The 12,408-nt window shown below is 41.9% G+C and overlaps 1 protein-coding gene across 2 annotated transcripts in view; it reads left to right on the top strand.

Annotated features, from left to right (window-relative positions):
• The window catches only part of TBC1D1 (TBC1 domain family member 1), a 186,881-nt gene that overhangs the window by 138,539 nt on the left and 35,934 nt on the right, over positions 1–12,408 (top strand). For both annotated transcript variants that reach the window (XM_077815752.1, XM_077815751.1), the window contains exon 14: positions 4,972–5,130. In XM_077815752.1, the coding sequence (XP_077671878.1) occupies positions 4,972–5,130 (159 nt within the window). The remainder of the gene's footprint in view (positions 1–4,971; positions 5,131–12,408) is intronic.

The following is a 12,408-nucleotide window of genomic DNA, read 5'->3' as shown; positions in this document are numbered from 1 at the left end:
CCTCTGGGAGTTATAGTTCAGGCTCTCCTAGGAGCCGGCTTCCCGGGAGGACCATATCTTCCACAGTACAGTGCAGATTTATCTGACTGAGTTGTATAGGTTGCTGAGTGTACCATAGGCTTCTTGAAAAAGGAGGTAGAAAAAATGCTTTTGAATGCCTTGAATTTTCAGTCATCATGAAGCCTAGAAGGTTCAAAGTAGCAGTAAATAGCCTTCATGGGTAACAGCTTGCTGAAGATGCATGAGTTCCACATATGCTAATGAGAAAATGTCTGTTTTCCCCTCTGATGTTTTCTATGCAATACCGGAACAAACATTCTTTGCCGTTGCCCATTTGTCAGCTGAGTCCCCTCTACCACACTGCCTATATATCTCCAAATATCTGGCAGACATGGCATAGCTCTCTTCCTAAGTATTTCAGAAATGGATGAACAGTTGGGTCTTAATAGCAGTAAAGTGGACACAGCCTAAGGTTTTTTTGAAAAAATGTGTTTGACAAAATTGGCCATTGTTCATCTATTACTGTCTGTATTGTAGTAGTGTTTGGAGGCTTCAGCCCTGCTGAGCCAGGCACTGTACATTCCCAGTCTGTGTAGCATACTAGGTCTTTGGGTAGGTAACTAACCATCATCCACTGTTAGCAGATGTTTAATAAAATAGGTTGTTGAGCCTGTCTATCTATCCACTGTTAGGGTACGTCTACACTACCCGCCGGATTGGCGGGTAGTGATCGATCTAGCGGGGATCGATTTATTGCATCTAGTGTAGACGCGATAAATCGATTCCTGATCACTCTGCCGTCGACTCCTGTATTCCAACGCGGCGAGAGACGGAAGTGGAGTCGACGGGGGAGCAGCGGCAGTTGACCCTGCACAGTGAGGACACGAGGTAAGTCAACCTAAGATACGTTGGCTTCAGCTATGCTATTCTCGCAGCTGAAGTTGCGTATCTTAGGTCGATCCCCCACCCCCCAGTGTAGACCAGGCCTTAGACAGGCAAATGACACCAGACCAGTTGATTTATAACTCCAAAATACCAACGTGAGGCTCCAAGTTTCTAACTTAATTCCTGACAATGAAAAAAATGTCCTTAAACTGATTTTAGAAAGAAACTCCACCAAAAAAGAAAAGAACCAGAAGGAGAACATGAGATGAATGGAAAAAAAAGAAAAAAAAGGGGGAGGGGGCAGAATTCAGCAAACATACTGTACACCAAATCCTAATTCAGAATGAGTTTTTTCTAGTAACTTTTTACTGTTATACTGGTTGAAGCAAGCAGATAAATATATTTAGTATGAGTCTTAATCAATAATAGCATCTAAATACAAAATATCTTCAATTGGGGAAATGCTGGAATAAATACCTTGTTTATGTGGATGTTGCAGTATGCACAGATATAATTGATATGGGAATAATTTAGCAACTATTTGCCCTGAAGGGGATTTAATTGATCTGTAATGGTGTATACAGTAGCAATAGATTTATACTGTTGGCCAGTCTACTGCCAGTTACCTGTTCACCCAATTGAAGCTAACGGAATTGCAGGAGTGTAATTGAGAACAGAATCTGGTTCCTTCAGTGAATCGAAAAGCCTGTTTACACCATTTGATGTATTTTAATTCAGTAACCAAGTTCAAAACACTGAAAGTAGTTGTGAAGATACTCCCTATTTACATTGTGCTCTGGTTTTGCTTCAAATATCAGTTTTGCTCTTAGCATGTTCTTACAGGAGTTTCACTATAAAGTAATGATCTGGAGATAATGATGATCTATTAAAAATACATATCAGAAAAATACTTACTCATTTTGGTTTTTATGTAAGGAAGTACTGTAAAATTGTGCTCGTATATATTTCTTCTAGAGCCAGGCCAATAACAGATATTTTCAGTTCACGGGCAATTCTGAAAAGTCAAGGAAAATTTTGTTTTGATTAATAAAACATTTTTGATTTCAAGCTTTTAATGTTGTTGTTTTTTTAATTTAAAATAAAATTAAAGGAAATTTAAAAATGCAAAGCTATTTTGAATAAAAATATTTTTTCTCACAGATATCAAAAATGAAACATTTAGGTTTTTCCCCCAATTGAAACAATTGAGTGAAATTGACAAAAGTTGTTTTAGTGTAGCAGAATCTGCATTTTTTCCCCAATAAAAGAAAAAGAAAAGAAAAAAGTTTTGGTCTGACTCCACTCAGCCCTTATTTGATAACTGACTTAATTTTGACCTCCTGTGTTGATCTCTTACTATGTTTTAAATATTTACCAAAAGAAACAATAAAAACCACAACTCATAGATGACTCTAAAAGTGAACCCTTGATTCCAACACATTTAAGACTAGATTGGAATATCCTTATTTGCATTGAATACAATCTTATGCTATGAGTAGCCCTAGTGACTTCTTCGTGTAAAGTACCTTTCCTCATGTTGAACAGTAACACAGCCTGAACCATTATAATTAGGGTCCTACCAAATTCACAGCCATGAAAAACATGTCACGAACTGTGAAATTTGGTCTTTTGTGTGATTTTGCCCTATACTGTACAGATTTAACAAGGAGACCAGTTTTTCTCAAATTGGGGGCACTGACCTAAAAGGGAGTTGCGCGGGGGGGGTCGCAAGTTTATTTGGGGGGGGGGGTCACAGTTTTGCCACCCTTACTTCTGTGCTGCCTTCAGACTTGGGTGGCCGGAGAGCAGTGGCTGTTGGCCAAGTGCCCAGCACTGAAGGCAGCGCCCCGCTAGCAGCAGCACAGAAGTAAAGGTGGCGATATCGTACCAGGCCACCCTTACTTCTGCGCTGCTCTTGGTGGCAACTCTGCCTTCAAAGCCGGGATCCTGGCCAGCAGCCACTGTTCTCCGGCTGCCCAGCTCTGAAAGCAGCTCCGCTGCCAACAGCAGCGTAGAAGTAAGGATAGCGGTTCCACAAACCCCCTACAATAACTGTGTGCCCCCCCCCAACTCCTTTTTGGGTCAGGACCTATACAATTATAACACTGTGAAATTTCAGATTTAAATAGCTGAAATCATGAAATTTATGATTTTTAAAATCCTATGACCGTGAAATTGACCAAAATGGACCATGAATTTGGTAGGGCCTTAGTTATGATAATACTTTGCACTTCTCTATCTACAGATTTCAGCGCATTGCAAGTAATCATAAATTAAGCCTCCCATCACCTGTGTGATTTTGGAAAGGAGCATTATCTCCTCTTTCAGATGGGGAAAGTGAGGCTTTAAAATATGGTTACTTGCCCAAGGTCGCACAGCAAGCCTATAGCAGAAGTGAGAATAGGACACATGCCTCCTAACTGTCAGGCCTGTGTTTTAATCACTAGATGATGTCTGAATTGCACATGCTGGGTGCTTACGGTGTGCATGAATCCTAGTGCACAGTACCTTGTAAGAACATAAGAACGGCCATACTGGGTCAGACCAAAGATCCATCAAGCCCAGTATCCTGTCCTCTGACAGTGGCCAATGGCAGGTGCCCCAAAAGGTATGAACAGACCGGATATCATCAAGTGATCCATGCCCTGTCACCCAATCCCAGCTTCTGGCAAACAGAGGCTAGGGACACCATTCCTGCCAATTCTGGCTAATAGCCATTGATGGACCTATCTTCCATGAATCTATCTAGCTCCCTTTTGAACCCTTTTATAGTCTTGACCTTCATAACACCCTCCGGCAAGGAGTTCCAGAGGTTGACAGTGCATTGTGTGAAAAAATACTTCCTTGTGTTTGTTTTAAACCTGCTACCTATTAATTTCATTTGGTGGCTTCTTGTTCTTGTATTATGAGAAGGAGTAAATAACACTTCCTTATTTACTTTCTCTATATCACTCATGATTTTATAGACCTCTATCATATCCCCCCTTAGTTGCCTCTTTTCCAAGCTGAAAAGTGCCAGTCTTCTCCTCATACAGAAGCTGTTCTATACCCCTAATCATTTTTGTTGCCCTTTTCTTTACTTTTTCCAACTCCAGTACACTGGACCCTCGCTAGAACGCGTGTCTACATAGCGCAAATTCTCATATAATGAGGTCGTGGCCATGGATCCCAAATTTAATTACTTTAATTGCAATTCATTTTAACGTGGTGCCAGCTATAACGCGGTCCCCGCTTTAACGCCGTACCACACATGGATCCCAAATCCCACGTTCTGGCGAGGGTCCAGTGTATATCTTTTTTGAGATGGAGCGACCACATCTGCATGCAGTATTCAAGGTGTGGGCGTACTGTGGAGTTATACAGAGGCAATATCATATTTTCTGTCTTATTATCTACCCCTTTCTTGATGATTCCCAAATTTCTGATTGTGCCAACCAGAAGGACAATAGTTTGCGGTATTAGAAAGTAATCTATATCAATTCCATCAAAAAGCTTTAGATGGTGTACTTCAGCTTGGAAAGCTGTGGAGAAGACTTGTAACTTAACAGTTCAGCAGTTTTAGGTTGCTTAGAGGCCTATGTGGCTGGTACTTGCCTAAAGAAGCTGGTACAGTAGCTGTTTGTTTGTGGTGCTTTTTTCTCAAAATGGTTGCATAATTCTAATTTCAGCCTTATGCAGCTGCTGTTCCAACCGCATGACCAGTGTGCACACACCACACCCCCATGCCCCCATTAGGATTTTTATGCTTTGGCCAGTGGGGGGAAAGAGGGTACATTTTGCAAACCAGATGAACCTGAATTCTAACTAGGTAGGCCTGCTGCATAGCCAGCTTCTGTAGTCTTCCACAGGGTGTATAACTTGGAAGGTCACAGACAGTTTCTGTTAGATAGATCTCCCAAGCCTCACTCTGGCTAATACAGTAGAACCTTAGAGTTATGAAACCTCAGGAATGGAGGTTGTTCGTAACTCTGGGGTTCAGAACTCTGAGGTTCTACTGGACTGTTTACTTGAGACATATTTTTGCTCCTGTGATTAGAAGAGTAAAGTATTTCCCACTCACCCTTATTTTTTTCCCTTTCTTGCAAGGAGTACCACGTCATCACCGGGGTGAGATCTGGAAGTTTTTAGCAGAACAATACCATCTTAAACATCAGTTTCCAAGTAAGCAGCAGCCAAAGGACACTCCCTACAAAGAACTCTTAAAACAATTAACTTCCCAGCAACATGCAATACTTATTGACCTTGGTAAGTCTACAGCAGCATTGTGAAATGAGAACTAAAGTTTCACAACCTTTGGAGTGGGAGAATTCTAACAAAGAAAATAACTAGTAAAAATGTTTCTTGGATTAATAATAGGTTATGGGTGAGAAGTGATTTTAATCTGATATAATTGAAAATAATTACTTCACATTATTAGCAATCACTAAGTCCATATTTCAAATGCAGAAATGTTCTACAATCTCCTCTTATTAGATAGGGCATTAATAAGCACTTTGGTATATGTGATTAATGCAGCTATACTTCAGACTTTGACAGGGAACTCCTAAAGTCAACGGGATAGAAACTGCCAGGGAAGCAAATCTGTTTGTAAGAGTTGAGGCTTGTTTTAAAATAGGTGCGACTCATTTGTAATCCTCAGTGCTGCCTTCTGTTTAAAACAGCTTTACTTGGAAAAGTGTAGGAGTTTGGTTCTAATGGGTATTATTTTGGTTTTATTTTATTTTGGTAAACAGTTCTCTCTGACAGAAGTTCAAATATCTTGCAAGGTATTTATTGAGTCTCACTCAGTTTCTCCTTTAAAATACTGTGTGTCATGCTGTCTGGAGTGGCTCACGACCAGAGTGCCAGCCTCAGGGCAGACTGTCAAAAAGCAAGGCAGACACCCCACCCGTGGTATGTTCTATCATTAGATTTCACCAACCCAGGACCAAATGTGAACTCCCAAAGTAATACAATAGTCTTATAGTGGAGTCACAGACAGCTTCCTTCGACACTCCAGGCTATCTTGCTACCCAGGCAAGCTGGACTATGTGATAAATGGTTACTTACACCAAAAATTACAAAATATTCAGGTTACACTAACTCCCAAGAGACCAGTCACTCACCCAGGTCAATTCACATCATAGATCTCACACCAATGACAACGCTATAGAAGTTACTTCCATAGTAAACTAACCAAAGGTTTATTAGCTAAGAAAAAGGAATGAGAGTTACTGAGAGGTTAAAGCAGGTAAAAATATATGTACATGTGAGTCAGTCTGTAATTTAAAAGGCAGCAGAGATGTAGTACTCTGCCTGTTTCCCAAAAGTCTTTAAGGGCTACCCAGAGTAACTTTGGGGATCTCAGACTTCTTGTTCGGTTATTCTGCCCTGTTAGAATCCAGACCAGTGGTTCTCAACTTATTTATCGTGGCCCACAATGTGTTTCCTGGGCCTCAGGGACCGGGTGGCAGGGCATTGGCAGCCCTGTCCCCAACCCCCGCTGTGCAGGGCCGGACAGCTGCCCGCATGACCGCCCCCCTGGGCCCTGGACCCCCGTGGCACGCCTGCGCCAGAGCTCGCAGGGCCGGACGGCTGCGCTGGACCCCCAACCCCACGGGACTGGCTGGAAGCCCCAGACACCCGCTGTGTGGCTGCCCCAGCGCTCACAGAGCCAGGCTGCAGCCCCGACTCCTTTGCACTGGGTAACCGGGAACCTGGACCCCGCCACGCAGACTGGCCGTTAGCACACAACTGAGCTGGGCCGCAGCTGTGTGCTAATTGGGATGCTGGTTGAGAACCACTGATCCAGACACTCCAGATATGAAGAATTTTTCCTTGTGTCCATATTTCTAACTTCTCACAGAAACCAAACTGAAAGCAACAGTCTCCACGCAGGTCCCTTCTTCATGGGGAGGGGGAATGCACTTAAAGTCTTTGATCTTTGATTCCATGCAATGGCTCATTTGCATTTAATGAACAGAATTTAACACTTTCTTGTCAGACACCATCATTTTCATTACACAATGTTTTTTCCCTGTTTGATGAGTTACATAGTTACAGAGGTTTACAATGCAAATGCTTGCTTTCGCTTTACAAGATAGGATATCGCTGAGTGAGAACAATACCATGTAGCATCCGACAAGCATTTTAGAAAACACTAAACACATCCTTATCAACATAACAGCTAACATTTCTTTTGATAATGCTAACACACAGGTAAGGAAGACTGGTTTCCAGCTATGAATTTGTAAGTGTTCAGTGAGGCCTGAGGCCTTGGCATGAGCGAGCATCTGGTCTGCCAGTGTCACACTATGGTCAAGGTTTTTAAAAAGAGGAGCCTAGATTAGGTTCTTAAAATCATATCTAGGCACCTGAACAAGCAGCCTGACTTTCAAAGGTGCTGAGCACTCAGCAGTTGCCCTTGGCTTCATAGGGAGCTACTGAATGTTCAGCACCCTTGTTAGTCAAGCCACTTACTACGGATTTAGGAGGCTTAACCTTAGGCCAACATTTTAGAAAATCTTTGCCTGTACCCGTCTTCCATTTCATTCTTGTATTTCATTTAAAGCTTGTCAGGGTGTTTATAATATGAGGGTGACATACTAAGACTAAATTGTGTGAAACTGTTGTTTTAGGGTTGTGTCAAAGAGGAGTGATTTGAGCTAATTTTATTGAGAGTGAGAGGGAGTTAAAGGTAAACAGTCTTTGGCCACCTAAAAGACATTATTTCATGAATATCTGTTCATTTTCCTTTTCTCTGCCCTTGTCAACATTGCTTCTCTCTCTCAAATTGTCAAAATATAACAGTTCTGCCCCAAAACACAAAAGAGGACTCAGCTCAAAAGACTTTGAATCCTAAAAGCATGTGTTCTTTAAGATGTAGATCCCTATTGAACACTATTATGTTGGCACGTTGCCAAGAATGACCTCTTAAGAGCTGTGACCAGCAGCGATGTTCTTCCCCAACCAGCATACCAGCCATGTTCACTCATGAGTTGGACATTTAGTTTCACAAACTTTGTTAAGCTGCTTTCTTGTCGTCCCCCCAGGTATTGTCTATTGCAGTCTTTCTCCTCTTTCAACGGTAGTTCCCTACCAACTCCAGCCTCTCCTCCCCACTGGCAATATATAGCTTCCACCCAAAAGAGATTTGTTTTTCTCATTCCGAGATAGGTTTCCCTTGACTATCTCTTGCCCTCCATGATCCCAGCCACAGGCTTATCTTTACCGTTAGCTGTCTTTCCTCATTGGAACCCAGATATTGGAACCCAGATATTACTCTTGGAGGAATTCTGTGCCACTGTGCATGCACAGAATTTATGTCCCCTGCAGATATTCCTTCCACCCCTGCAGAAAATACGTTCTGCCAGGAAGGTGCTGCAATTACACCTTTAGCCCACCAGGGACTGCTACGACACCAGAAGAGAGGGCAGCCAGCTCTGCCAGCCGTGGAGAGGAAGCGGGAGAGTCTGCCTTACAGTGCCGTGCCCGTGGGGCCAAGTGAGGAGGCACAGGATATAGGGGGAATGGATAGAGCAGGGCATGTGGAGCTGCTGGGGAGGATCACATAGACTAGTGGAGGAGCTAGTGGTGGGGACAGACTGGGGCGGGGGCACAGGAGCTAGTGGGGTGACAGCGCTGAGCTAGGGGCTAAATGGGAATGGGGATGCAGGGCCACATGGGGGGTGCAGGGACCGGGGGTGCAGGGACATACGGGGACAGGGGAGGAGGGCTGGCTGAGTGGGGTTGCAGGATACATGGGGATGGGGGAGGACAGGTAGCTGAGTGAGGGTGCCGGGATAATTGGGGCTGGAGGGAGGGGATGCAGGGACACATGTGGGGGTACAGGGACAGATGTGCTTGACTAAATGCGAGAGGCTAGGGGTCAGCCAGGGTCTGCCTGGGGGAGGCTCCCCAACTCCCTAATGATCTCTCCCCCACAAAGAAACCTCTGTTCCATACTTTTCCCATGTGCACTCAACAACCTTCCAAGATCACACCCAGGCTTCTTCTCAGCAATTACTTCCCTCAGCTCCTCTGTTATCCCTGACCCCCCCAAGCCTTTGCACTGCTTTTTAGGGGCGCAGAAAATACCTTTCTGTATTGTAGTTTAAATTAATTTTTATTCACAGTTCGGTATCACTATGCCTAGTAAGGAATCCATTTGTCAAAAAATATTTCCTGAATCTTTTTTGTTGTCTGTATTGTTGCAGGAATACTTGCCCACAGATATTCTAAAATAAATTACCAAAATAATTGAAACTGGCCTGATTATATTGTTATTTTAATAAATAAAATATGCAGAATTTTGAAATATTGTGCACAGAATTTTGAATTTTTTGGCATGGAATTCCCCCAGGAGTAATCTGCTACAGGCTGAAGGGCAATTAAAATTTTGCCTACATAGCCATAAATACTTGGTATGGTGTGGCCTGTAGCCCTGTTGAAAACATATTAGAATTCAAATAAATATTCTCCTTTCTCCTCCTAGATATTGTTTTAATTCAGTGTACAATCTCAAACACAAACATTTAATCTATTTTTCTAAGAAGACTCCAACTATTCCTCGGTTGTAATCCCTGATTAACTCTTAGACTAAAGAGCATGCATTGAATTCTACCATAATAAATGGATAAACTGGTCCTATATTTCAGAGTACTACGGAAGGAGAATGTGGTTTATGGTTTGGTTTTTTTCACATGTCCATGAAAGAATAATCATTATGATTGATTACTAAAAATTGTAATGAAACTGTTGTCATTTATGGAAGGTATGAATTGTAAATAGCTAACCAACTGTCATGTGGTTAATTGGTTAAAACTTGAGGGAAAATCAGTACAACTTTTTGCTTTAATCTGAATGACTAATAGATGTTGTGCATTTTAGATGCCGTTTGGTTATCCTAAAGAGGTAGCACATAGATTATTATTATTATTATTATAATTATTACTATTATTACAGTAAAGAATTTTTGTAGAATAGTAATTTAGCTGAGAGGAATAGGGGCTAAACTGCTGCATTAAACCTCAGCCCCATGTTAGGGAGATGCACTTACCACGCCAGCAAGAGCACCTGCAAGGCACTGCGCCTCACACAAGGTTGATGCTTTCAGGAGTGGCAAGAAAGCATGGCTGCTGTGTCACCCTTGAGGCGTGTGTAACGTCTTCTCCCTCTGCCCCTAGCTAATACCACTGGCTGGTGTGGAATAGGTTGGCCATGGCCTGATTCTTCATATAGAAGTTGTCATCGATAGAGTAAACAGTCTTTGCCCTTTCTAAGAGGTTGGATGCAACTGAGCCTTCAGATTCTGATCCTGCAATTGGATCTTCTTATTTTTATTTTTTTGTGTCAGCACAGAGCCATATTCAACCCCTTGCGGGATTGGGGCCCTAGGTTGGTTTTCCCTAGTAACCAAGTATTATGGTAAAATTGTGCATGAGACTAATAAAATCAGTAAACTTTGGCAATAATATGCATTTGGGAAGACAAACTACAATTTGTATAGAGAGTATAACTGAATGAACTATTCTTTAAACCTAGAATCAGGCAACTTTAAATGTACTACAGACTTTCACCAGAAATAGTTGGGTATGATGGGGTTTTCCATCCTTTCTTGAAATATAGGAGAACCTCAGAGTTATGAACACCTCTGGAATGGAGGTTGTTTGTAACTCTGAACAAAATGTTATGGTTGTTCTTTCAAAAGTTTGCAACTAACATTGACTTAATAGAGCTTTGAACTTTACTATGTAGAAGAAAAATGTTGTTTTACCTTTATTTTTTAGTAGTTTAGGTTTAACACAGTACTGTACTGTATTTTCTTTTCTTTTCTTTTCTTTTTTTTATCTTATCTCTGCTGCTGCCTGATTACATATTTCTGGTTCCAAATGAGGTGTGTGGTTACTGGTCAGTTTGTAACTCTGGTGTTCATAACTCTGAGGTTCTACTGTAGGGCATTGGCTTAGGGTTGCATCTGAACAACTCCATGTGTAGACAAGCTCTTTCTTGTGAGGAACAGAGGTAAATCCCTTCAGCAGAGGCAGCTGTGAGGGAATTGGCTAGGATTAGTGAAATCCTAGTGACCCAGGTGTTATACGGTAGAGAAGAATGTTCCCTCCTCCCTCTAATTGGTACATCACCACACTTGCATCTACTACAAAGAGTTTAGCATTCTTCAGAACCGTGGAGAGATATGGTTAATTACTAACAAAAGAGAATCTAAGTAAATAATTTTTGTTATATTACAAAGCTGTTTGTTTTATGGCTGATAGTAAAAGGCCAAAAGCACATTTAAAGTGAGGATTTTTTTGTGCAGGGTTTTTGGCTGATGTAGATTTGATCATGATATTACTTCTACGGCTGCCAACCAACTGCTTGCAATTCACATTATGAGTATTTAAATACTTGTGTTATGCAGTGCCACTGCTCTGTCACAGTCAGTGCTGAGTATTATTAGCCTATCACATTCCAACATTTAGCAGCACAAAAAATAAGAAAAAAGAATATAAAGCTTCTGGTTGCACAGCTTGTTGGCTGAGCAGTGGCCATTGTTCTGCCTGTAATAACTTTCAAGAGTGGTCCCAATGTGATGCTTCCAAGTGGTACCTAGTCTTGTGAGGTACCACCCATCCTTAGCATCAGGAAGTCTTGGCTGTGCCTGCCCTGGGTCAGCTCCCCATCTTCACTGGCCACGGGCAACACACAAGCGCTCTCCTCTAGACCTCGCAGGCCCCACTGTCCCTCTGCAGGTCAGCTGTTGGTATACTCCAACCCTGAAGCCCTCTGAGAGGCTCTCTGGAGTGTAACTGCTTCCAAAGGAACAGTCCACCCCAGCTTACCAGTTCCACCTCAGATCCACTTAACACACAGCACTTACACTTGATTTCACTGTAAACTTACCTAAGTTCATTGAACAAAGTATAGAGATTCAAGCGGTAGCAAGTAGAAGTATTGGAAACAAACAAACCTAACAGGTGGTCTAGAGCCTAGAATTAATTAACAAGATATTCTCATGTGTAACCAAGTATCGCTGATCCAAAATCCTTGCAGTGCTTTATAGCAGGTAGGCTGTGAACCTTCTTCCATGAGGCAGGCGTGCTGTCAGTTGCCTCCTAGGTGAAGGTGTTTCTTTGAACTTCAAGATGTACCACACCAATCCTTTGGGTTCATTAACAGGGCACCTTCCTACTATTTGTTTGGTCCGGTAGATCAGTCGTTCTCAACGAGGTGTACTGGCAGAGGTCTTCCAGGGGATACATCATCTTATCTACATATTTGCCTAATTTTATAAGTTATATAAAAAGCACTAGTGAAGTCAGTAGAAACTAAAATTTCATACAATGACTTGTTTATATTGCTCTATATACCATACACTGAAAAGTAAGTACAATATTTATATTCCAATTTTATTTTATAATTATATGGTAAAAATGAGAAAGTAAGCAATTTTTCAGTGAGTGTGTATTGTGACACTTCTGTATTTTTCTGTCTGATTTTGTAAGCAAGTAATTTTTAAGTGAGGTGAAACTTGGAGTATACAAG

Source organism: Eretmochelys imbricata, chromosome 4, assembly GCF_965152235.1.
Source record: "Eretmochelys imbricata isolate rEreImb1 chromosome 4, rEreImb1.hap1, whole genome shotgun sequence".
In the NCBI taxonomy this organism is placed as follows: Eukaryota; Metazoa; Chordata; order Testudines; family Cheloniidae; genus Eretmochelys; species Eretmochelys imbricata.
The sequence above is the reverse complement of the archived record's forward strand: the minus strand, read 5'-3'. Positions and strand labels throughout refer to the sequence as shown.